This window comes from Pelophylax lessonae, assembly GCF_965119305.1.
Source record: "Pelophylax lessonae genome assembly, chromosome: 1".
Taxonomy (NCBI): Eukaryota; Metazoa; Chordata; class Amphibia; order Anura; family Ranidae; genus Pelophylax; species Pelophylax lessonae.
Genome location: NC_138768.1, coordinates 410901767 through 410928456, shown reverse-complemented (window position 1 = coordinate 410928456; position 26690 = coordinate 410901767). Strand labels below are relative to the sequence as shown.

Genomic DNA, 26690 nt, shown 5'->3' with positions numbered 1-26690 from the left:
ACTATTTCCAAAAAAAACTATTTTGGATGTACAGATGACGCTTCACTCTATAACTGTATGCATTGAGCCAACTTAACTTCGGACATTAGGGATTTCTTGGAAGATATCATTGTGCCGAGCCTAATGAGAACATCCATTTTTTTTTTCTTTCACTTTTACTAAGATTTTTAACATTATATTGTGTCCCTGGAAGTTTTCACAGTGCTTCATATAGCAGAGTTTAGAAATAGTTAAATAGAACCACTGCACAGTAGAAGTCAGGAGTAGTTTTTGAAGTAACCTGATTCTTGCATTGCTCCTGCTTCTGAGATCATTTTTTTAATGACCTAAGCTTCCAGCCTGGCTTCTCGTGAGTGTAAAAATATTAGTTTTAAATCTCATCTTACAGGTCTAAAGTCAGAGCTGCTTTAATGATCTAAAGAGAGTCCCCATTCAGCTCGCTTGGAAACCGGATGCTCACTATTGTTCCTTACACAATATATTTAAAAACATACAGTAGCAAAAGCTTTTTCAGTTCTCGTGTCACTTTTTATCGTAAGCTTTGTCTTGCACTGTATCAAAAAGTGTTACATATTAGCATCCGTGTTTTTGCTGACAATTTGGAAACAACATATTCTGATGCTGTTCTTTGCTCACTCGCCTACCTCCTGCGAAGCTATAGTGATTATTGATGTCTGGAATTTATTTTATGATGGAAGCCACTGTCAGGATAATCACTGTTAGTGCAGTCTGGGAATTGTTAGTTGTATGCAAAGCACTATGCCATCTTTTTTTTTAAGTTGTGTTATTATTTGATCTTTTTGTTCAAATTCAATTTTGCATCTTACATTCAATTTGCCTTACAATGCGTGATGAGCACAGTGAGTTTTAGTCTGACAAAGTGCAAGAGAACTGTATATGAGAACCTTGGCTCAATATAAAGGTATTCATGCTTCATTTTTCAGTAAACATCGGCATGTGAGCAAAGTACACAACGTGAAGCTGTGTCTCTGTTTCAAGCTCAGATGTCCATGTGTATGATCCTTTAATCAATGCTGTTCCTTTAGAAATGTTCTTTTTTTTTTTTTTCTAAATTAGGAAAACATTTAAAAACAACAGTACTGGGCAAAAGTAATTTAGTGTGTGCTGCCTCTAGTCAAAGGCCTAGTCTGCCAATAGAAAATCTTGTCGTGAGTACGAAATCCCATTAAGAAGGCAAATATCTGCAAAGATATAGACAGGCATGAAAACTTTTACTAAAAGATTGAAGAAGGGTTAGAACCACTGAAATTTTATATATTGTAATCCCTGCCATCATTGGGGAGATTTTTTGACCCACTCTAACTCACAAAGTGGGGGGAAATCAAGGGGACAGCAATAAAAACAGGGGAGAGACAGCAATAAAAAAATAGAGGTTGTACTCTTCCCCCCACTATCTTCAAAACACAGCTTTTTCCAAAGTAGAACATTTTCTAGAGATCAGGATTCCTTAAAGTTGTATTTATGTCAAAAACAAAAATGTAATATATTGCAGCTTACAATCCTTAAATAAGGTGGCTGCATTCGTGTTTTTTTTTTTTCACCTAGTGATCTGGCCAGTAAAACACTTCCTGTCTTAGGGTGTCTCCGCTCTGTATAGAGGAGCAGTGAAGCCCCCATTGGACAGTAGCATTGCCAGTCAGGGGTAAGGGTCGTGTTAGATGCACTAGCAGATTTAGATGGACTAACAAACAAAGCTGAAACCCAGCTAACGTTTTTTGAGCATTTACATCAGCAGTTTTTTTTCTTCTTTTGGGATAAAGGTTTTATATAAATCATTAAAAGCTGATCCTTGTAAGCACCCTGTTAGTGGAAATTGGTTTGTCTTTGCCCCCTAACTACTTATTTTGCCGGACAGCTTGGTCTGTAAAGGAAGTTGAAAAATAACAGACTTACTGGTTGGATTTACCAGGTGAAAATAAAGGGAAAAAATGCCTCAAAAAATATATAAATGTAGCTACTATATTTAAAGATTGGTAAACTACAATATGCACATTTTAATTTATAGGTTGAATACTGCTTTAACTCTATTTATTGGAATGACCTCTGTAACTAAAAATCATGTTTTCCATTTAATTCAGAGTCTTAAATGTTTTCATTTATAAAGAAATACATATTTCTAATAAGTACTTTTTGTTTTTGGTAAGATGGGAAAGTACTCCCTGGACTGCTTGTTCTTCGTCTTGTGGTGGAGGCATCCAAAGCCGGACAGTCTCCTGTGTGGAGGAGGACATGCAGGGCCATATCAGCTCTGTTGAAGAATGGAAATGTATGTACAATCCAAAGATGCCTATTGTCCAGCCCTGCAATATTTTTGATTGCCCCAAATGGCTGGCTCAGGAGTGGTCACCGGTGAGTTTCCCATGCATCCCATCATTTGGTTATAAAGAACACAGAGAACAATATATGTAAAGGGGAACTCCAAACAGAAATTATGATCTAAGGAGATCATCCTTATGCCCTGTATACATTTACTACTTCACTGCCATATTTCTATATTGTTGCAAACATCCTGCATGGAAACAATGTTTAGGCTTCTCAGAATTGACTTTATGGTAATTGCCCGAATGACATGGGTCTGGGGTAACCCCCCTTCTGTTTTACCTGCCAAAAGTTTGATAATCCTGTACTGGCAATTTTGTGACTGTTTCATGCATTTTTCCAAAATGCTCAGCCAGATAGTTAATATGTAGTCCTTAATTTTCTAATTTAGGAGTTCATCTTCCTATGTCTCCTCTCCAGCCTCCTCGCTGGACAATCAATCTATATCATAACCTCAGTCCACTGAGCAATGAACTGACCCAGAGAGCAGTAATGCAAACCCAGGAAGTAGCAGAGTGATCGAGAGGGTCTAGAAGAGGTGTGCGTAACACAAAAATCATTGGCCAATTACTTACCTTTGGCAAGCAACATATACAGTATGTGTGTATTTTATTTCTGTATTTATCTGTTTGCCCAAGGTTCCACCTTAAACAATTGTACACCAAGTAGTCACAGAGATGGCGTACACAGTGGGTTTTCCCAGTTTGCGTATCTGTTGTATTTAACAGGGCTTACTGTGTCCTAGGCTGTTTGTTAGCTTTTCGTGACCACAATTCTTTTTAGGAGACATGTTTTCTAACTGAACTTGGGATTAAGTAATGACAAGCAGAGTTATTGGCTAACTGAAGTCTTCTGACTTTATCCTGTGAGGATTTATTGAATCTGGGTGCTGGACTGAATACCCTAGCACCAATGGTAAACTGTTTTCTTTGTGACCCAACCAAAATGTAAACCAGGTCCCAGCAACATTTTCTCATTCTTACGTCTCACGCAGAATATCAAAAATGCTGCTTTTTTTAGGTGTTTGATGTTTTTATATTTCTTGCCTCTAAACGCCCCTCTATGTTAGTGTAGCAGAATTCCCAGCCATTTTGCTGCATGTTGGTCCGTCAGGGTTACCGCTAGCAACAACAGCACATTTAAGCATGTTCCTCAAGTGTGAGCACCGAGACATGAAACAGTCCGGCATCTTTGGTTTTTGTATTTATTTTAGGAACTTGGAAGGGAGAAGGGAATGAGCGGGATACTCCTCTGGCTCAACTATACACATAGAATGGGACATTGAGAAAAAATGCCTCTTGACGCTGACTTGATGCTGGCTGAATGCCGGTCAACGCCCATTGGCGCTTGTTAATTCTGACTTGCTGTCTGTGCACTTGAACTGACTTCTGCCACTTCCTTGTGACTCAAAAGTCCTTTGTACTGTTCCCTTTAGCCTTCCTGGCTGAGGTAGCTATTTGTAAGCACTGCTGCAACTCTTAACTCTTCAGGGCCCAATCACTGGCGCCCTCTTTCTCTTCAGAGTCTAAACACTGGCACTCCCTTTCTATGACTTCTGCACAGGCTAGCTGGCTCCTGGATCCCTCTGACCTTCCGGAGGGGTCCCCTATCCTAGGCAGACCCCGGGGCAGTTTACAGTACTCATGACACTGCTTTCTTGGACTCTCCGGCTCCGCTTGGTCCTCAGCACACTGGATCCCTCTCTGCAGCTCAGCTCAACCCTCTGTCCTCTTAGGCCAGCCGCCTAGGACACCCGTTCCATGCTGACAGGAGGAAAGACAGCCGTCACCTCCCTCCTGGGACTTCTGCTTCCCGCCAAAGACATCCTGTCATGTGCTCCCCACAGGCTTATACCCCCTCCCAGGATGCATTGTGGCAAAATATGCCCTCTGGGATAGATACAAGCCCTGGTGTATTATTGGTCAGGTTTCCTCCACTGTCCAATGAGAGTCCCCATTGGATGCAGTGGGGAGACTCCCCCACACAACACTCCCACCTGAGAACACATGACAGCCTAGCTGAATAATTGTACCCTGCTGATAAGCAGACAAGGTCTCCCCTATAGGTTACCTAGCACCTACCTAGGAGGGTGCTACATTAGCCTATGTGTCCATGTACACATAGGCGTTTAGAGGCAAAAAAGAAAAAAATAACACATCACCTGCACATTCAGAAGAGTGGCAGTTGGGTGGAATAAAACGCCAAATGTGCATAAACATGCACTTTTGTGTTAATACATTCTAATGGCCAGAATAAAATAATATTCTGGCCAATAAAATGCATTAACATCAAACAAATAAATGCGCATATAAAATACGGCATTAGGCAGGTTTTTAAGCTGCATTTTACTCCAACAAAGGCAGCCAGGGGAGGAAAAATGCATTCTGTGTGCATGAAGCCTTTTGTGTTCACACAGTGGGATTTATTTAATAAAACTGAGGAGTGCAAAATCTGGTGCAGCTCTGCATAGAACCCAATCAGCTTCCTGTTTTATTTTATTTTTTTTTTTTTGGCAAAGTTTAATTGAACAAGCTGAAGTTAGAAGCTGATTGGCTACCATGCACAGCTGCACCAGATTTTGCACTCTCCAGTTTTAGTAAATCAACCCCTATATAACAAATTGTGAAATGATAACACCCTTTACCTAAAAACACAATCATGTTTTGAATTGGTTCAAGGAGTACAAAAAAGTACTATTTGCAAATCAATGTCAGCATATTAGTATCAGTCACATTCATTTTTCTTTACAGACAAACTGGTATACAGACATGTATTTAAATAAATAACTAATATAACACAAAAAAAATGCTTTATAAATATAAGCTAAAATTTTTCTGAAAAACGACTTGATTAGTGACACTAACAAGCCTGTCTGTGTTTCTAGTGTACTGTTACATGTGGGCATGGGCTGAGGTACCGTGTGGTTCTCTGCATCGATCACAGGGGAATACACACAGGAGGATGCAGTCCTAAAACAAAACCTCACATCAAGGAAGAATGTACAGTACACATACCTTGCTACAAGATCAAAGGTAAGCTGAAAATTGGCACCATGGATTGCAAATAACTGTGAAACCTAAGTAAAATGTTGTGTTATTTTTTACAAAAGCTTATATTTATATAAGAAGAAGAAAAAAGTAAAAATTGTGCCTCCTAAATCATATAATCAGCATAGATAAATCAGAAAGGCCAGTTTTGCCTTTTCGTATTCACATTAACTGTATTTTTCCAGTTCCATTTTTTTTTCAGAATTTTAGTTACAGTAACATTACATTTTTTTAGATAACCACTTATATTTAACCTTTAGTTAGAACTTTGCTTTGGGAACCCCAAGCCACCCACCTACAGGATTTTCAACCAAACTTTTCACCTTCTAGTACCAGAGTATTGGCTTGCTATTCTCTTAATGAAGAGGTGTCAGACAATAATCCAGAATCCAAAAAGGATTTGATGTTTTTTAAAAGAGGTATAATGGCATCATGTGGCAATATCTACCAGCACGCTAAGAAAGCTTGGTAGGGACCTTCATCATTTTGAGTACTCAAAAATTTGCCAATATGCAAGTATTTTACTGGTGCAAGTTTCTGTTTCAAGAAGTTTTTATTGAAAAGTAACAGTGACCTTACCATATAAAAGCAAATGGGAGTAGATTTTACTAAAACTGGAGAGTGCAAAATCTGGTGCAGCTGTGCATGGTAGCCAATCAGCTTCTAACTTCAGCTTGTTCAAATAAGCTTTGACAAAAAAACCTGGAAGCTGATTGGTTTCTAAGCAGAGCTGAACCAAATGTTGCACTCTCTAGTTTTAGTAAATCCACGTCATAGCGTTTATAATGAGTAGAAAGGTACACTGCCATAAAATGAAAACATACAATTACAGTATGTACCTTTTTTTTTTATTTTCTTTAGCAGCTCAACTGAACTACAGTATGTGACAAAAACACTTGTCTTATCCTATTATTGGTTAGCTTTATTAGGCTGAGACATTTGTTAGTGCCCAAAAACAGGGCAACTGTGTTGTAACATTAAAATTGGATGACATACATAGTAGCAGAGGTGGGGGACTCAAGTCACATGACTTGACTTGAGTTGGACTTAAGTCACCAGTTTGAGGACTTGAGACTTGCTTGACTAAAATTAATAAAAGACACGACTTGACTTTGACTTGAGTATTCATGACTTGAGACTTGACTTTGACTTGAGACATGACTCAAAATGACTTTACTTTTTTAAGTTATTAAATATTTGCATTTTCTCAAGATGTGTTAAAGCAAAATGAATGTGCCTGTTATGTTTCTGACACCACAGTCACTTAAAACACCTCAGTGTGTTCTGATTTTTAGGACACTGGCTGTTTAACAATGGAAATACTTAACATGTTTTTAATGACTGTGGTGTTGAAACCTGACCGGACGAAGGATTTTGAGCTGTTTGGGCATTCAAAGTGTTTCTTTAATATGCCAAGAAAAAATCACTAAGCAGTTTTGTTAATGTTGAAAATAAAACAAATTCTTTCCTGACCACTGATTTTTAACTGAAAATTGGGGTAGATCAGTATTTTGACTTGATTTGTGACTTGACCAAAATAAATGACTTGACTTGACTTGCTTGACTTCTAGCAGGGACTCGACTTGACTTGCTTGCTTTTCACCACAGTAACTTGGGACTTGCTTGAGACTTGAAGGTTAAGACTTGAGACTTGCTTGTGACTTGCACATGTGTTACTTACTCCCATGTCTGCATAGTAGGGTACTATACTTTCCGTGACCTGTTACAAAGGGAGTAATCACCAGGCAGAGACCATGTAGAAGGAAAAGCATGCTTGACAATGCAGTGGGCTTCAACTTAAAAGTTTAGTTTAGACAGAGAACAGCAAAGAACTAGATATAAGCTGGAGAGATATTGTTGGAAGATGTAAGTAAAGAGATATAGAAGATTGCCAGGGAATAAATCCTTGTGAGCAGGCCATAGAACAAGTGAGTCATAAAGCTAGTCCACTTCATAAGGACAACAATGACCTATCAGAATCTTTAGGGAGATAATGTTCTATCCATGGGGACCAAATTTGCTCAAATTTACAGATTGTATCTTTAAGAATTGCAGCCATTTTTTTTGTGGATCACGTGGCTCTTGCAAGGGTTTGTTTCCCGCCAGTGAACATAAATGTAGGATGTGGAATTGCATGTTTTGCATTCAGATGGCTGTAGGTTCAGCAGTACTTCCTTAGGTGATTTTTGTATGCCCTTGCTCAATATTTTATATTCTTACTGGTATACATTGGTCCAAAATATATTGATCTTGTGGCATTTCCACCATATATGTAAAAGGATGGCTGGATACTGGCATCACCGAAAGCATTTTTTTAGAGGGTGTGGATATAAATGTTGGTAAATGCTGTGGAACAATATACCATCCCATAAGTAGCCTATAGTTGATTCCTATAGCCAATGCATTGATTGGACAATGTGGTGTAATCTGCCAGATTTGTTTCTGATCCTCCTTTTGTATGCCACTCCCCAAGTATCTTCCTATTTTGCCACATAAGGATGTGGGTGGAGTGCTTGACCTTTTAGTTGCAGGTACATTTTTATCAATTTCCAAATGATATTGGAACAGTAAGGTGTTATGATTTCATGGTGCATATAGGGTGACACATTAAAATATATCTAATTTTGCCCATTTTATTAAAACTTTTTTTAAAGCTATGAACTTGCAGTGGGCTTATGGTACCCAATAGAGGTTTCTTGGGTTTGGCGGGGGTTGAGGTCGGATAATTGGACATCTCAAAGAATATACTTTTGTGACACTATTTGTACCATTGCAGGTCACCCATCTGTTAAGTCCTAGTGGAGTTTATTTTGCCCTGATAAATTATGTAACACAACAAGAAGATTTTTACTTTTAGTGATTTTCCATTATTTATAATGTTAACATTTTTGCACCACAGCATAAAATGAACTTATTTTAAAATCTGAGCATAATAGTTTAAATATGTAGAAGGAGTGGACCAAAACCAAGACTACAATATACATTTATTAGAGATAACTGATACCATTGGATCGAGAACTCCTTGCAGTAAATAAACACTGATTGAGTTCTTAAACTATAAACAGCATTTTGCTAATTAAGAATGTGGTTAGGAAGGGCTTACAGGTATGCCTCTCATACTCTGCTACTTCAAATTAAATTATAAAAGATTTCAAAAGAAATGCATTATGTGAGCAACCTTCAAAATACCATATGTTTATCTCTGTTTATATACATTGATTAGAATAAAAGCTGTATTATATTATCATGTTAAAATAGAATATTCTGGGTCCCATAAATTTCCATATTATTTTTAAAGGAGACCTAGGGCCTAAACTCTGAGTGTATTACCTGTGTTGTTCCTAAACATGTCAAATAATTTTGCTGCTTCGGTTAATATACAATTAAAAGTACATAATAGATAATTAAATCCCTAATGTACATATCAATCACTAGTATAGTGGAGGAAGGCTTGACAGTTGATGTTTGCTATGAGCATATACAGGATTAGATTTTTCTGGTGCAGTAATTTTCTCAGCTTGGAGGATAACCCAAAATGAAAAGCTACTGTATGTATAGTTTTTATGGGCACATTATGTAAATGCAACTTTTTGGGAGGTAAACCAAGCACAAAAACCCTCTTTAGAAACTTACATTCTAAACTGCAATAACCTGTTTTACATTCGGTTAATGACCAGGCCATTTTTTGCGATATGGCCCTGTGTTACTTTACCTGCCAATCGCGCAGTCATGCGACGCTGTACCCAAATAAAGTTGATGTCCTTTTTTTTCCCACAAATAGAGCTTTCTTTTGGTGGTATTTGATCACCTCTGAGGTTTTTATTTTTTGCACTATAAACAAAAAAAGAGCAACAATTCTGAAAAAAAAAAAAAAAAAACAATATGTTTTACTGCTATAAAACACAGCAAATAAAAAAAAAATTTAAAAATCAAATGTTTTTATCATTTTAGGCCAATATATATTTTGCCACATATTTTTGGTAAAAAAGATCCCAATAAGTGTATATTAATTGGTTTGTGCAAAAGTTATTACATCTAAAAACTAGGAGATAGATTTATGGCATTTTTTCTTTTTTTTACCAGTAATGGTGGTGATAAGCGATTTGTAGCGGGACTGCGGCATTGCGGTAGACAGTTTGGACACCTAACTGGCACTTTTGACATTTTTGAGGGGACCAGTGACATTACTACAGTAATCAGTGCTAAAAAGATGCAGTTACTGTACTAATGACACTGGCAGGGAAGAGGTTAACACCAAGGGCGATCAAAGGGTTAAGTGTGACTCTAGGGAATGCTTTCTAACTGTGTAGGGCATGGATTTACTGGAAAAACATAGAGATCTTTGTTCCTGAATAGCAGGAACACAGGATCATCTGTGACAGAACGGCGGTCTGTCTTGTTTATATAGGCAGACCGCCGTTCTGTCTCTATGGGGAGCAATCGCACGTGGCCGTCGGACATCGCGTCCGCCAGACCGGTGATTAGCTCCCCCCTTGGTTAATCAGCACACGCATGCCTTGGGGAGTGGTGTGTTGCCCCCACTGGCTATTATACGAAACAATGTACAAGTACGTCATTTCGCCTAATAGAGCCAACCTGCTTCAGTATATGTGTGGCGGTTGGTCGGCAAATGGTTAAATTAGCTAAATACATTCCAGGTGCATCAACGCAAAAGACACACAAAGTCTGTGTTTACTTAAAAAAAAAAAACAAAAAAAAACAAGCTACAGCCTGAGTAGAAAAGCTACTGCCAGTTTCCTGTAGAGAAGGCCCCTTGCTCTCTATAGGGAAGCAGTAGTCTGTCTGCAGAGGTCTGATGAATCAGATCTATAACTCAGGTCTGACTCTGTGTCGTTCCTCTAAAAAAAACAAACTCTAAGATTTTGCACACCTTTATGTATATATATTTATAATATATTTAGCTGATTTTAATTGAAAGTTTGAGTGGGCTTTATTGAATCCTGGATGTTTTATTGGGCCTTTGAATATTTTATCATAGCAAAGGCTCTCAGTTGCTACCACAGTTATTCAGCTGTGATGTTTACTGTGAAGTTATTGTTCGGAGTATAGTTATTTAACCTGAAACCTTGTTTTGCCCAACCATCCCTGCCTTTATAGATTTTCTAAACTCTATTTTGTTTTACCATGACAACATGCATAGTGTAGCAAGATATCAGTATCGTATCAATTACTGACATAAAAGTGAAACACACAATGTTTAATTTACATTATCCCTTCTATTTCTGTACATAGATGATGGCACTGTAAATATTTTAACCTAAAAAACAGTACTGTTTTCCTAATTGATATACACCTATCACATGACCAAGCTTTTTCCCAGCCTCTCTGCAGGGAAACATAAGCAGGAGGAGCTTCTATTCCTCTGCTGCTGGTCACATGTTCAAAATTAAAACAAAACAGCTTTGAAATACAGAGTTAATATAAATAATTCATATCAATAAACTGTTTAAATTTATCATACAAATATATATATTTGAAATCAAATATTTATTATTTTTTGCCAATAATATGGTGTGGACGGATTTCTGCCAGTCACAGGCTGTGTCACGCCCCTCCAACCTGTGTCTTAGAATAAGAGGGAAGTGAAGCCTCCATCAATCTACATGTAATATCCCTCCCCCATTGTGTTTTGCTGGTTAGTAGGCATGGAGGAGAAGTGAGGGAGTGGGTTGTCATTTACCTCTATGTATACGCCCACATGTGTGACTGTATAGTGACATGAGCTGCTCGGATGTGATAAGGAGGAAATACTCAGCATAGAAACTCACTGAAAACTGAGCATGTGCAGAGCTGCCGACGCTGCTCTGCAAACTCCCTAGCTGAATTGGGGATTTGGACAGAAGAGGGGGAAAGAGAACAGCAGGATCAACCAGGTTTTTTTGCAGAATACAGAAAACTAATCACATAGTGACTGAGTATGAACAGCGTGAAATACATAATTTAGTGATGTTTTTTAATAAATGCTGTTTAGTGACACTTTAAGGTCTATTAATAATAATGATAAATTATAAATAAATAAATATATGACAAGTATTACACAAATGAATAAAACAAGCACAGTGATAGCAGTTACTAGCTTAAAAAAAAACATTGTCAGTGAAAAATAAAGCAGCAACGTATTGTGGGCCACCTGGTCTCAAAGGTTTTAGCCACAATACCTTAGACACTGAGATGAGTGAAACTAGAGGTCAGACCTCAACAGATCGCAAGTATAACCATCTCTGTTTTTTGCAATCACCTTCTCCAAAAAATTTGATCTGACAACATTCCCAAATGCCTTTCAACTTAGCAGACCCCGTTCATGGCCAGCGTGGGCGCAGCTTATTACCCTATCACTACTCAAGCCATGACAAGGAGAACAATAAAACCCATATCCATATGTGAGGAAATGGTAGAAACAACATTTTGCCATAACATTGGATCAAGATCAGTCACCCTTGTTAGCTAATGAATTCCTTGCATGAACATTACTACCTTGAGAGGAAAAACCTGAAGAATATTGCCGGTTAATTGGAAGAAAAAAAATTGAATCGAAGAGTAATACTGTGTGTTTGACATTCTGTGTCCTGTTTTTCATCAGTGATAACCAAACAAAATATGTTCCTCATTCTTCACGTGCAGTGCAGTCGATGAGCTGATAAGATGGGTTTTGGATATTATTGGAGCACCTCTCTGCAAAACATGTGCAGTCCGTCATTTTGTTTGAAAGGCACAGCTCTGCTTCCCTTCTCTAATGTTTAAAGCATCATTGTGATTATCTTCACAGACACCATTTTGTGTTTTATATTACATCTGTAAAGTGTCTTCAGAAATTGTTGGCCTACCTATTTTTATTGGTTTTCTTTTGTATCTCAATATGGCTGTTTCTGGCTTCTGAACAGCTTATTATCTTTTTAACATATGTTTGTGAGGACAGGAGATTCCTTGTATTAAAGCGGATGTATTGCTTAAAGCAGAGGAAATCATATTACCTTTTTCAACACTTCGGTTTGCTGTAATGCGATCGCTGTTTGCCATCATTAACGCATTACTGCTGTACTGCATATTAAAAGTCACCTTTTTTTCTGTTTAAGTTTCCACCATTCAAGCTAATAAGTATTTTTTATAAAGATATCACATCTTGTTATAGTCAGCCAATCTGGTTGTGATTAGTATATATGTGTGCTTCTTTATAGAGCCTTTTATGCAGCAATCATCGGTGATTATTGCAAGTCAGCATAAAGTATTCTGCAATTTCTGACTACCTCTATAACTACCATCATGTCGAAATTGTGGCTGCAAAACACAATGTACTCACAGTTGGGGTTTCTCAGGAAATAGAGCTTGGAACCTATAATCTCACTGTCTAAGTCATTCCAGTTCACTGGTTTGGATGACAACCTTTGCTTGTCAAATTGAGGAGCATCATGGGAAAAGGCAGCTCAGAACAACAAGAGAGCCAAAGTCTAACTATAACTAAAAGTGGCTAAATGTAGAAAACTTACTTTTCTTTTTTTTTACGAGTTTTCTGTTTTGGATGAGCGTTTATATTCAGTTAATAGTATTTCTTCCTAATAATAGATGATTTTGATAAAAATCCAGTAAAAGAATCAATGTTTTCACCACGTGTGCTTTTTTTTTTTTAACTCCTGTGCAGAAAAACTACCAGTAGAGGCCAAGTTACCATGGTATAAACAAGCGCAGGAATTAGAAGAGACAGTGGCTGTATCTGAAGAGCCTTCGTAAGTATCCCATTTGTCTTTTGTTATGCAAATGTAATTATTTTTAAATCTGTTTTAAAAGAGTATTACCTGTTTACCAGTTTCCAGTATAGCTAAATCTGTTTCTATCAAAATTAGTTTTTTTTAGTATTTGTATCTTTCCTATAATCTTCCAAGCAAAGTAGGCACCAAAGAATGCAATATGTAAAGTGTAACACTAGATAAAACTGTGCTTGCCTGTGCCCCTTTAGGGACATCTACCTTCACTATTGTTCTGGTGACAGTTTTATCATAGGGATAGTAAATGAGAAGACATTTCCAGAACAGGCACACGGCAATAAAGGCCACAAAAAAGGTTCCAAACTTTCCCCTTTCCGTAAAGACAAAAAAAAGTTGGGAATTTAGCTGTACAGTGGAACCTTCGTTTATGAGTACCTTTGTTTACGAGCATTTTGAAAGACGAGCAACATTTTTTTAAAAAATCTGTCTTGATATACGAGCACTGTCTTGATATACAAGCAGTTTTATACACTATAAGCATGCCATACCCTCTGTTAATGGTCTCTGTCACATACCATTATGTGTCCCAGTGCTTGTACTGTATATAAAGATGTCAATATATACTTTTCAGAGTGTTTCCCTGTGCTTACTGTGTACGATTCCTCGTCCCTCTGTCTCTCTCTCTCTGCTCTCCCTGCGGGAGGGGCCGATCACTCCTGCTGACGTCATCTGAGGAGGAGGGGAGGAGAGAAGCAAAGCAGGGCTGATGATTCACACAGAGCCAGACAAGCTCTAAAATTGGCATCTGTTAAATACAATACAGACACAGGGACACATAATATAATTTAACAGAGGAGATGGCATACTTTTACTGTACAGGAATGTACTTTATATATAATAACAGCATATATTTATTTATACCATAAAATGCTTGTGGAACGAATCATCTGAGTTTCAATGCTTTCTTATGGGAAAACTTGCTTTGATATACGAGTGTTTTGGATTACAAGCAAGCTGCTGGAACCAATTATACTCGCAAACCAAGGTTTCACTGTAGTTTGTGTAAAATGTACTTGTGTTTTTGAAATTTTACCTGGTTCTTAGTGCCCGGAAATTACACTTATTTACATTAGAGTCAGTCATTTTGACGTACAGTGATCCACAGACATGGGGGAGCTTTGTTCCTCCTAATCTAACACCTTAGAAAGCTTTTATTTTAGAGCGGTACCAAACCCTGCAATTTTTCACTCAAAGTGGACTTAGACTTGGATAACCTTAAACCGGTGCTGGAAAAGGCAGTTGTAACCTACTGTAGGCATTCCATAGCTGCTTTATTGCCTAGGCCCACTTTGTTATCCATTTTATGGTACAGCATGAATACAAGACGGCCACTCCATGAAAACTATAATGGGCAGCTTTTTCTGTTCCTAGACCCTATCCCTGAAGGTACAATCAATATAATCTAGTAATCAGAAGTAAGAGTTGGCAGGAAAAGCCTCTGATGATATAAAGCATCTAATAGGCTCCTGTGAGGATAGAAGAACTGAGTATGCCTAGACACTAAGACATATACAGAAGTCCTGCTTTTAAACAGGAATTATATTTGTACAAATTGCTTTACCCAGTTACTGTGCTAATAAATCCCTTTTTGACAGCCACATTTTTTTAATCAAAATAGATTGTAAATATATGGTTTCAATATTTTAAATATAGGTCGTAGATTTGTAGATAAATTATGTTTTTCCTGTTTTTAAATCCACAGTATTCTGGCAATGTTGAACCTGCAATTTAGTAAGCAGGCACTTTTCTATCCTTCCTGTTATAAAAAAAAAGTATGCTAATCTATGGGATGAATGTGAATGTACATGGGAAGCAATGAACCTTGTGGTTTCCTTTGTATTTTTGCAGTTTAGTAAAATATTTTTTGACATTCTCCCATGCGGTAAAATTACAATGGCTGTATCACACTTTAGCAAAAGTACACCTTAGTATAAGTTTATTATTTAGCAGGCCCCTTCCATCATGTAATATACAGATTAGAAAAAGAAAAAACCTAATGGAAAAGAGAGGCGTGAATTTGATTTGTGAGGAAATATAAAGTGGGTTTTTTTGCAGGTAATTATTCAGGTAGAGGTTTTGGAAAGTCACTAAAAGGAAATGATGCTAGAGTAGTCAGCACTGAAACCACAGTGTTTCTGGAAGGAAACTAGAAATGCTATTATTAAAATGTAGCTTAGGACTGTTTCCCTTTGGAGCATGATTAATGGGCGCAATTTACAGCTTTGATCTGCACAGTTTCTTGCTCTGTCTATGCAGTAGCTTACAGAGTTGAAATTGAAATCTCAATGTAGTCAAATAAATTTTCCTTTCAGAGGAGTAGAATTGCTGTGTAGGGCTATTTAATATACACTGTATTATATTGCAAACAAAGCACATGTGGGGAGCTACTGCAATGCTCAGGTCTGTTTTCCTATATGATGCACATTAGCAAGCAGAATGGATGTGAAGCTGGGCTTTACGTACTCCATTTTATAGCTACACCGAACAATGAAACTAGTGTCTTTTATTATGTTTTAATTCAAGTAACCATGCTTGGCCGGATTGGAAACAATTTACAGTCAGGTGTATGAATACACACATAAAACCCCATGTGCATTATATAATGGAATTAGAGGTAGGTAGAATTGTGTACAGTAGCTGTGACTCACATGTATCAGATACCACAAGGTTTATAGGGTTTTAAAGGTAACAGATGGTGTTTGATCTATTTTTTTACCTTTACCCTAAAATATATCTAAAGCCAACAGTTTTTATTTATATAGAATGGTAAAGAGTTAATGCTCCTGTCCATGTCCCCACTGGGAAGATTCACCAATTATATTTGTCCTGGTGACCATAATCTTCAGGACTGGTTACTGTATTTGTGGAGAAATATTCCAACAGGGACACTTGTTCTGCAAACAACTCTCTAAGGAGATTTTCCTCTCTTTGGAGAGGTTCTCCCTAATGTAATGTCATATCTACAGGATAGGATGTAACGGGAAATCTCCCTAATAAAATACAAATGGCAACAAACCTAACAGGAGTGTCAATCATTTTGTGCCCCAACCAAAACTAAAATAAGTTTTGACATTAGATTCACTATATTTTTTAGTAGAACAATATCACTTTATTAAGAGTTATTTTATGGTAGCTAAGTGCAACTTTGGTTTGTGGTTAAAAGGTAAATATTATGCCATGGTGTTTCCAGGCATTACAAAAGCATTAGGGCTAACATATTGCATTGTGTTTATTAAGTGAAGATGACCCAGAACAAGCATGTAGTCAGTGAAGTCGGATAAAAGTTAGAAAATCAATAGAGCTCAGCCTTCATACATTTGCACTACTTTCCTTTACACACCAGAGTCTCACATTTTATTGTTATCCTCATATCTGACACTGAGCCTGTTCAGTCTGCTCTACCTGGCACCCTTCATCCCGCCAGTATAACATGTTCTAAAGCCATAAAAAGTACCTCAAGTGATTAATTACTCATGTTACTAGTAAATAACAGAAACAATAAATTGTTGTGTATTGGTGGTTAGAAGCTCTGCACATCCTGGGGAGTCAAGCAGAGGCAGCATGGCCATAATCAATGAGATATTGTCTAAGATTGTTCATCCATCTATTCATTACAAACAAAAGAAAACTTGAAGCTTTCAGGAATGTGTTTCCTATCTTCCCACTTCATCCTATCTAAAGTGATTTTAAAGTCTTGTTTTATTTAGTTATTTATTTTTTTGTTTAAAAATTACAAATATGTTATACCTAGGCTGGCGTTACATGTTTAATTTTCTTGTACAACTTTACTTTAGATTTACCTTAAACTATGTAGTGCAAGGGGCTGCCTGATTGGATACAATTGAAAGTTGTTTACATTATACCTCATATTATATGGTTTTTGGTAAATCTAAAGAAAACTTGTACAAGAAGTTTGAAGATGTATGGCCAGCCTTACGTGCTCTGTGCAGTGGTTTTGCACATAGCAGCTCAGACCCTCCACTTCTCAGGTCCCTCACCGGTGCTCCTGGCCCCTCCCTCTTGCCACCACAGCAAGCAACTTGCTGTGGGGGCACCTGAGCCGAGCCACTGCTCTGTGTGTCCACTCAGACACCGACCTGCATCTCAGTCTCATCCCCTATCTCTCCTCGTTGGCTCACTGACTTTGATTAACAGCAGCTGGGGCCAATGGTGCCGGCTGTGTGTTTCTGCCAATCAGGAGGGAGAGTCCCTGACAGCCAAGTCTCTTGTGCAACATCGCTGGATAGAGATGGGGCTCAGGTAAGTATTCGGGGGCTGTGGCACACAGAAGGTTTTTTATGTTAATGCATGGAAAGTGTTAAGATAAAAAACCTTCTGCCTTTACAACTACTTTAAAATTTATATGAAGCCAGTAGTTTTGGATAGAGTGGAGAAGGTACAGAAAGTGAGGGGAAATCCCAGTTTTTAGTTTTCACAGGAACAAGAGCTAAGGGTAAATGTTTTAATGAAGAGCTTTTTCTCAAGTCAGCTGTCTAAGAAAAAAAAAAAAATCTATTGAGAGATTTTTAATTTCTTTAATTTCTGAATTGCTTCTGGAATGGGAAGTTAAGGGGAATCATTCTGAAGTGACACAGACAGTATAAAAACTAGAAAGGGGTCATGGGCATTACCTACTCTAACCACAGTGGAAATAGAATTTTTGGCTGTGCATACACTTTAAAGTACAACTCCAGACAGGTTTTATTTTTTTTAGAGGACATAGCTTCTGTCAGATTTTTAGCTACTTCTATCCCAACAGTGGAGATGCATGTCCCGAAGACAAGACGAGAAATGAAAGCAAGTCTCTCTAAAGTAAGGAGAATTCCCACCTTGATAGTTATGACCAGGATACGTGTCTCCATTTGGAGATTCCCCTCTCCTCCTATTAACTTGATAACTGTTAGCACTGGGATTGCTACTCACTTTCTATCCTAGTAATAGCTGCCATCAAAAGTACAGAAAGGAAGTAAAAAAAGTCTATCCAGTGTGGGCAAAAATCGAGAACTTGGCTCTCTATTCTACCCAAAACGAAAAAAAAAGGTTTTGTCAGGTTCTGCTTTAGGTTTGGATAATCACTGGATTAAACAAAAGCACCTATTATAAGAAAACCTTGGAAAAAGAATACTTTCATTATAATTAGACATGTTTGTAGAGTAAAATGAAATGCATAAAATTCCAACCATTTATGGAAGTATTTATGGACATTTACTTAGGTGTGCCGGCAAAAGTCATGTGGGGAAGCCTCTACTGCCAGCTATAAAATAGTTTTCCCTATGTTTTCCATTGCTGAGGTTAACTTTGTTCAGAAACCAATGTATTAATCAAGGTAATCAAAGCATTTAGTTGGCAAACATAGAACTTTATAACAAACCAATTTATTCTACTTCAAATAGGACTAAATTGTTTGTAATAGCCAGAAAGCTTTTTGTATTATGGAATAGCCAGACTAAATCAAAGCCAGTATTTAGTGCTTCACTAAACGGGAGCTATTGGGACTAGTAAACTATACATGGTAAAATAATACACTCCTGAGCTCTGTCTTATTCCAGTCATTTATATACTATTGCACCATATACATAGATCTGTCTATTTATTACTAGTCTCAGGTGCAAACACTTCATTAAATTTAAAGGACGTTAGACAGTCGGTATCGGATAGTGTTTAGACATAAAAGAGGAACTCCATCTGTAAAAAAAAAATAAAAAATCATTTGTATTATTATAGTTAAATGTATTATTATTAGTATTATTATAGTTAAATGTTGAACAAATGTCAAATTGTACTTGTGTGTCAAATATAATATCAATCAGTATAGATAATTAAACCCCTTAAGTTAGGTAACTTTTCTTTTCACACGGACACGCATATCAGTATATCAGTCCAGATATTTTAAGAAATATTGCACAAAATTACCAAACAGACCATTAATGTCATACACTGTAATAAAACACATGGAAGCAACGTAGACATATCTGTCCAAAATGTAATCCATTGCATTTCTCTATTTTCCCAAATGGTAAATGTAGTCTACTGACCCAGAAAGAAAAGGCTATATAATCCTTGTGTTCCATTTGCTAGGCCCACATGTGCAGGCACATTATTATGTATTTAGTGTGTTTTTTTTATTTTTTTTTAAACAAGCGGATCTCGCTTTAAAGAATATTAGAACAAGGGATGATGATTTTGATCAGTTGTTATGACAGCTCAAAACTGATAAAAGATAGATTGTGTTTGTTTTGGTTTTCTGCATACGACTGCTGTATACATTGTTTTTTAAATATGTCCCATGTTGTTCCTAAAGTTCTAGCTCTGTTTTTTGTTTAGTCAGTTCTTTAGATGCTTTAACGTTTTGGTTTCCGCTTTACAGTTTTATCCCGGAACCATGGTCCTCATGTAGTGTTAGCTGTGGAGCTGGTGTTCAACAACGAACAATAAAGTGCCAGGTGCTTTTGTCGTTTGCTCAAACAGTCGCTGATCTTCCACTTGATGAATGTGAAGGACCAAAGCCTGCCAATAAAAGAACCTGTTACAGTGGACCCTGCAATGGAGAAGCTGTAGAGTACAGTCCAGATGAGGAAGAGGTGGAATATGGAGGAATAAAAGATATTGATGCACTTTATGACTGGGAGTATGAGGGCTTCTCTGAGTGCTCAGAGTCCTGTGGAGGAGGTAAGTTGCTTACATTATAAAATAAATTGACTAAACTCATGATTTGAAAAATGTAATCCTGAAAAAGGCAAGTCATTATTTATTCCAAAGGTTAAATATAAAAGCACTATTAGGATTTAAGTATTATTATCCATTATAGTTCTGCTTTTGAGAGTAGAGATATATTGCTACTTAAAAAAAAAAAAAAATATGTCTGAATAGTTTTCCCAGTTGAAATTAGAGTGACATTGAAGGCTGGTGAATTAAAATGATATATAAGTTTCCGTTTTTTTTTTTTTTATAAAAAAATAACAACTATGTCATACTTACCTTCTCTATGCAATGGTTTTGCACAGAGCAGCCCCAATCCTCTTCTTCTCTGGTCTCCCGTTGAGGCTCCTGGCTCCTCCCCCTTGATCATTGCCCCTATAACAAGCTGCTTGCTATGGGGGGCACTGGTGCCTGCTCGCTCCCGAGCCCCACTCTATTCATCCGTAAGACACATAGAGCCACGGCTCAGCCCTGCCCCCATTCTCTCCTCATTGGCTCACGCTGCTGTCTCAGCCAATATGGAGATAGAGAGAGACTCGGGACAGCCAAGGCTCCCGTGCACATCACTGAACCGAGAGGTGGCTCAGGTGAGTATTGGGGGGCTGTGGAGGGAGTAGCACACGGAAGTTTTTTTTACCCTCAAACATAGAATGCATGAAGGTAAAATAACCTTTAGCCTTTACAACCACTTTAAACCCTTCAACTTTAAAATGCAAGGTTTCTTTGGAAAATGCCTTTCTGTAGCAGATACATGATTTAAAAAAAAAAAAAGTTGATGTAGAGAAAGGACACAGAGATTATGTGCAATACAGATACAAGTACAAATATAGACATCATCCCTTAATTGTCGCCTTCACAGTGCATGGTTCAAAAATTCATATCTGAAGATTTGGGTTCAACATTATGGAGTTGATTAGCTAATTAGCTAAAGCAAATAAATAGTTCACTTTTCAAGGGAAGTTGCACTTTGCAAGGGAATTTGCCCCAGAGCTTTGTGAATGAGGTGGAGCTATGCTGACTTTTTTCATCCAATCATGTGCAAGTAAAAATGCTGTTTTTTTTTCACCTTATTTACCAACTTTCACTTGTGTTTGTTAACACACACTTAGCAAAATTAAAATTTACTGAACAGCTTCTGAACACTCACTGAACAGCCTCAAAATCAGCCCCTTTAAATTACCTTTAATGTATAACTAAAGAAAAAACTATTTTTAGTTTTGGATGGAGTGGAGATGGATTGGGTCTGGGTTCACACCTAATGCGGATGCGGCTGACAGCAGGGGTCCGGTGCATCCCTGTTCTCCATTTCAGGGACAAATCAGGGCCGAATTTTTGGCTGAATTCGGACCTGAAACGGAGGCAAAGACACTCCACAGCAGTCACGGAGATGTGTGACCTGGCTCCATTGAAAGCCGGTCACAATCTCCTGTCATGGGAATTTGATGCGGGGAAACTCGCATCCAAGTGTGAACCCAGCCTAAAACACCTGTCAATTTTTAATGCTGTCTGTGTCCATGTGAAGGAGATTCATCCTCTCTGTTTGTCCTTATAATTGAAAGTGAAAGTTAAAGAAAATACCAGATTTAGGGTTGTCCCCAGAAAAAGTAATGGGAAATCTTCCAATGGGGACATTAGTTCTGGTGGTCCACAAAGAATTCACCTAATTTGCAAGGACTTGTTCTCACTTCCTGCTTGGGTATGGGACAGGAAGTGAATGGGAATCTCTGCAATTGGAAACAGATGGCGAAAAAAAATCTGAGTGGGGTTAACCCCCCCCCCCCCCCGCTCTGTCCAGAATGTAAAATTTTGCCCATTGTTCTACTTTAAATTAATCCTCTGCTTTGGAATGTTGCCTAGGATCTAGGTAGGATCTAGGAGTGTCTTCTTAAAATACAGTTTTATCCTCACTAGAAGAAGCTCTGGTGAAGATAACACATTTCCATGTCCTGCCCTGATGTGCCTATTCTAGCAATACCAACCGATATTGCAAACGTTTTCATTACATTGCATAAACGATGGTTCTACATATAATAAGGTATATTGAGAGATAGGCAGAGAAGGAGAAAATCATCTGAGAAGCTGTCAATTCTTTTGGCTTGACAGCCAATAATCACCCCCATCAATGTTGTGATCAGTTTTGGAGATGCAGTATCGTACATTTCAGTTGTAACAGAAGATAATAGAACCTGTGTGTGTGGATGGAATCCACACACATAGTATTCATTTAGTTTAGAGTGTGCCTTTTCAAACAATGGTGACACAGCTTTGTACTTTCATCTCTACTGTCTCTTCAGTGTCTGATGTACCCCAACATTCGTCCTTTTTTCTGACTGCTTCTCGTCCGACCCTGTTTTGGTTTAACCTTGCCGCCATGTCTTTGACTGCAGTTTTTCTTGCATCTGTCCTAAGAATTTTCCGGCTCTGTACTGTTTTCTGTATGCTAGAAATAAACATACTTGTCTTTGAGCTAAGCCATCATTTCCTACTTCTAAATCATAATAAGTAATTGATTTTTTTATTAGACTAGGACCCTCTTCCTATAGTTATCTTCCATAAGGGTTTTCAATAATTTAGCAATTTAACAGAAAGGTATTTTCCCAGAAGGGACGTCAGTGTCTGTAAAAGAGCTGTTATTGAACCCCTGAAAAATCCTTTTCTTTATGAGATGTCTTTGAAGTCGTGCTTTTGGAAGTGTAATCATTTTTTATGTCCTTCTTTTTGCAAGAAACCCAGAATCTCTCAAAGAATGGTATTACCATTCCCGGTTTGTAGACAGTATTCACATGTGCTTAAGTGTGAAAATATTGGCCAAACTTTTGCACTTCGGTTAACAATTCAGAAAAAAAAATACACCTCTTGCTTGGTTCTGGATGAGTGAGTTTTATATCCCCAAAGGATCTTCCCGCTCTGAACAAAAGGATTTGTGTTTTACCCAGCTACAGTAGCTAGCAGCCTCCTGGAGAAAGAAGTCTTCCCATTAGATTGCTCCTGCTCTCATGAAACTGTAAACATCGGTACCTATAAAAGCATGCTAAAGCAGGTGACACTGCACTGTGAAAACATAAAAACAATAAACCGTATGACATGGGAAACTCTCATGCCTTAAGGACAGCTGTACACCATATACAGAAGAAGCTGTAATTCCATTTGACATGCTTCACTCAATCTACAGTGCTACTGAACTGGAACAGGTTACTTTTAGAGCTGATGTGGCTGTGGGTATTTTTCAGGCTGATAGTCCCAGAGGATTTAAAAGCAAACAGTGTTTGCAATGTTAAGGAAACTCCACCCAAATATGTTTTTAAAACTGTAAGCATTTAATGATCAGTAAACCTAGATTGCAGGTCTCTTCATTTAAATGCAAATACATTATTTAAAGTGGTATTAAATTCAAAAGCATGTTTTTTTTTATAGTGCAGCTTACCAATTCTTAGATGTCTGCATTCGTTTCCTTTTTTTAAGCCTTATATCTTCTATTTTCATCTTATGACCTAGCCAGGAATTCTGTTGTTTTTCCAAAGAACAAGCTCTCTTCCAGATGTATCAGTTTACAAGGATGAGACAAACCATTTAACACCGACAGGGGTGCTTACAATGATTAGCTTCTATTTTTGTATGTAAAAACCTTTATTCCAAAAGGAAAAGAACTGTTTGCTTTAACTGATAATACAATATTAGCAAGAATTTGGCTTCAGTATATTGTTATAGCTATATCTGTTAGTACATTTAACCCCCCCCCCCTTTCTCTGGGACAGTGCTGCTATCTCCTGCACCCCCTGTGCCCCTTTATCCAGAGTGGGGGCACTCTAATATAGGAGGTATGTTACTGGCCAGATCATCAGATGAAAACAGAGGGGAAAAAAGCCAAAAAAAGGAAACTAATGCAACCATCACAACTAATGATTAATAAGCTACAATTATATTATGCAATATATTACATTTTTGGTTCTGGGTTTAATACCGCTTTAAACACACATAGACAAATCATAAAAAAAATGTCTTAATTGGCAGCAATTAAAAGAATTTTTAGTTAAAGTCAAGTCAACAGTTATGTGATTCTGTGCACTTTTTAATTAATTAATTTATTTATTTCAGATACTTATATAGCGCTGTCAATTTACGCAGCGCTTTACATATACATTGTACATTCACATCAGTCCCTGCCCTCAAGGAGCTTACAATCTAAGGTCCCTAACTCACATTCATACATACATAGTAGGGCCAATTTTTATACAGGATCCAATTAACCTACCAATGACCAACCTTTTCCTTCTGGCAGTTGTTTTATAATTTACATGAGGTGGCAAAAGTTACCAAACATGGGTAAATATAATGTATAAGGGTCACCAGGGCCTTTCACCATCTTGGATACATTTTAATTGAGACATACTGTAGAACCTGGAACAATAAGTTCTTAGTTCTTATAAAGAATGTGTTGCTTTCTTTTTATGTCATCTAGGCTGAGCCAGATTGAGCATGGCCACAACAATTAGGGCATCGATCCCATGCCTGCATTGACCACACATTTCTCCAGGCACCAATTCTTTGAACACACATTCTTTAGACTTTTGTGCAAGAGACCTCCAGCAGAGGTGATATTGTAGCTTTACATAATTCACTTCTAGATCCAATCTTTCTTGACTAATTCTTTAACATGTTAATGCAACTTCAAATGTTTTTGTTCAATTTGATTAAATATGCAGCTTTCATTAAAATATTACTTGGTGATCCTGCCATGAAGGTCTCTTGTTAGACACTTCCTGTTATAGGGTGACCATTTCATCCGTGGTGGAGACCACAGTCAACTGTGCTATCACATATTGTACTCATGTGGTCCACTATTGTCACTATTGGGAAGACAAGCCTGAGCAATAAAGTGCAGCCAACACTGGAGCAACTGCTATTAGACAGTGGAGTAGATAGAAAAAACTGAAGGAGATCAGCAGGGCTGGAAATTCAAAAATGTTTTAAAAAAACATTAGTACACAAAGGGTGTCAACTCCTGTAGTACCCTGTTTCCCTGAAAATAAGCCCTATTTCCCCTTTTCAGGGATGGCTGCAATATAAGTCCTACCCCAAAAATAAGCCCTAGTAAAATCCTTGTAAAAACATGTAATTGGTTTTGTAAAAAGATTATATAATGAGCAGTGTGTCTCCTTTTATAACTTACTGTGGAAAATGCCTTATTTACAGCGCCGCTGGATGCTCACGTGACCCGCCAGAGATCTTCCCCTCCCGGCTGTGGCCCCTCCCTCTGCAGTGCTTGGAGCGGGGCTGACATCAGCAGGGATCTCAATCCCTCCCTTTGCAGTATTCAGAGAGGGAAAGCAGAGCTCAGGAGGGTCATGTGAGTGCCCAGCGGCGCTGTAAATAAGGTATTTTCCACAATAAAGTTACAAAAAGGAGACACACTGCACATTACATATTCTTTTTACAAAATCAATTATATCATTTTACAATGACTTTATCCAAGGTTTATTTTTGGGATTACAGAATGTCATATTTCTGACTCCTGAGCTGACAGGGGGGAGAGAAGACAGGGGACAAAATAACTTTTTTTTTTTATATTATGATTTTATTCCAGGTTTTTTAGAACATAGAGAGTGCTAAATTACACAGCACAAGCACTGTGCTGTCTATCATTCTTTAAAGGATCAGGATATTTATGTATTTATTTATTTTAGGGTTACAATCACTTTAGGATCGTCATTGTACATACCGTAAATAAAAAAGACATCCCCTGAAAATTAGCCCTAGTGTGTTTTTTTGTAGCCAAAATGAATGTAAGACCCGGTCTTATTTTCGGGGAAACACGGTAGTAGAGCAATCCATGCTGAAATCCTGAACTGAACCCTGAACAGAATCCTGAACACAACTGAACATGTGTGATTCAGAAGCATCTGAACTGCACTGCAGTGCTCAGAAAATGGACAGGACTCTAAATTTGCACTGTGGATGCACCACATATATGTGAACAGTTTCAATGGAAATCAATGTTATTTCACATGTCATGTGAATTGGATTCAGTTCAAAACGGATTCAATTCGCATATATATGAACCGTGCCCTGGGGTTTACATCTACTTTAAGGTGTTTGTAAAAGAAAAACTTTGTTTTGGATAAAGTAAGGAAAGGTTGGACCTAGCTGGAAGATTCACCCCAAAATTGCCTTTGAGACAAAAAGTTAAAGGAAATCCTACATTTTAGAGTAGCCATTAAAAAAAGAGAGCAGTGGAATAATTCAATAGAGACAAATGTTCTGGTGACTGCCTTAATGGAAATGCCTTTCACCTTGGAGAGAGTTATTTTAACCTCCTGTTGTATGTCCAAGACAATGGAGTAAAAGGAAATCTGCCAAGTAAGACAAAGACAATAAAAAAAAAAAAACAGGAATTTTAACCCTTCCCTACTCTATCCAAAACCTAAAAAAAAAAATGTTCTGTACAATAAAACCTAAAATGAGTATAATTAAAGTCAGTCTTGGAAAAAAATCAAGACCTTATTCAAACAAAAGGGGACATTTACTAAAACTGAAGAACACAGTATCTGGTGCAGCTGTGCATGGTAGCCAATCAGGTTCTAACTTCAGCTGGTTCAGTTAAGCTTTGACAATAAGGCCCCTTTCACACAGGCAGACCGTTCAGACCCGCCTTTCGGTTTTTAGGCGGATCTGAACGGATGCCCCATGCATCTCTATGGGGCATCGGATGTCAGCGGAGACATGTCCGCTGACATCCGATCGGATCCAATCCGTCAAATCTTGGCGGATGGAAACCCTATTTTCCATCTGTCCAGCACACAGCATGGAGACAGAGCTGCCATCC

General features: G+C 37.8%; 1 protein-coding gene across 2 annotated transcripts in view; it reads left to right on the top strand.

The window, feature by feature from the left end:
* Positions 1-26690, top strand: part of ADAMTSL1 (ADAMTS like 1) — a gene marked incomplete at its 3' end in the record, with an annotated part of 475788 nt that overhangs the window by 282437 nt on the left and 166661 nt on the right. Inside the window, exons 11-14 of one of the 2 annotated variants that reach the window (XM_082260455.1) lie at positions 2166-2370; positions 5225-5372; positions 13045-13129; positions 19536-19837. In XM_082260455.1, coding sequence (XP_082116581.1) covers positions 2166-2370; positions 5225-5372; positions 13045-13129; positions 19536-19837 — 740 coding nt within the window. Of the gene's footprint in view, positions 1-2165; positions 2371-5224; positions 5373-13044; positions 13134-19535; positions 19838-26690 lie in introns of those variants that run through there. The other variant, XM_082260456.1, reaches the window with a different exon arrangement.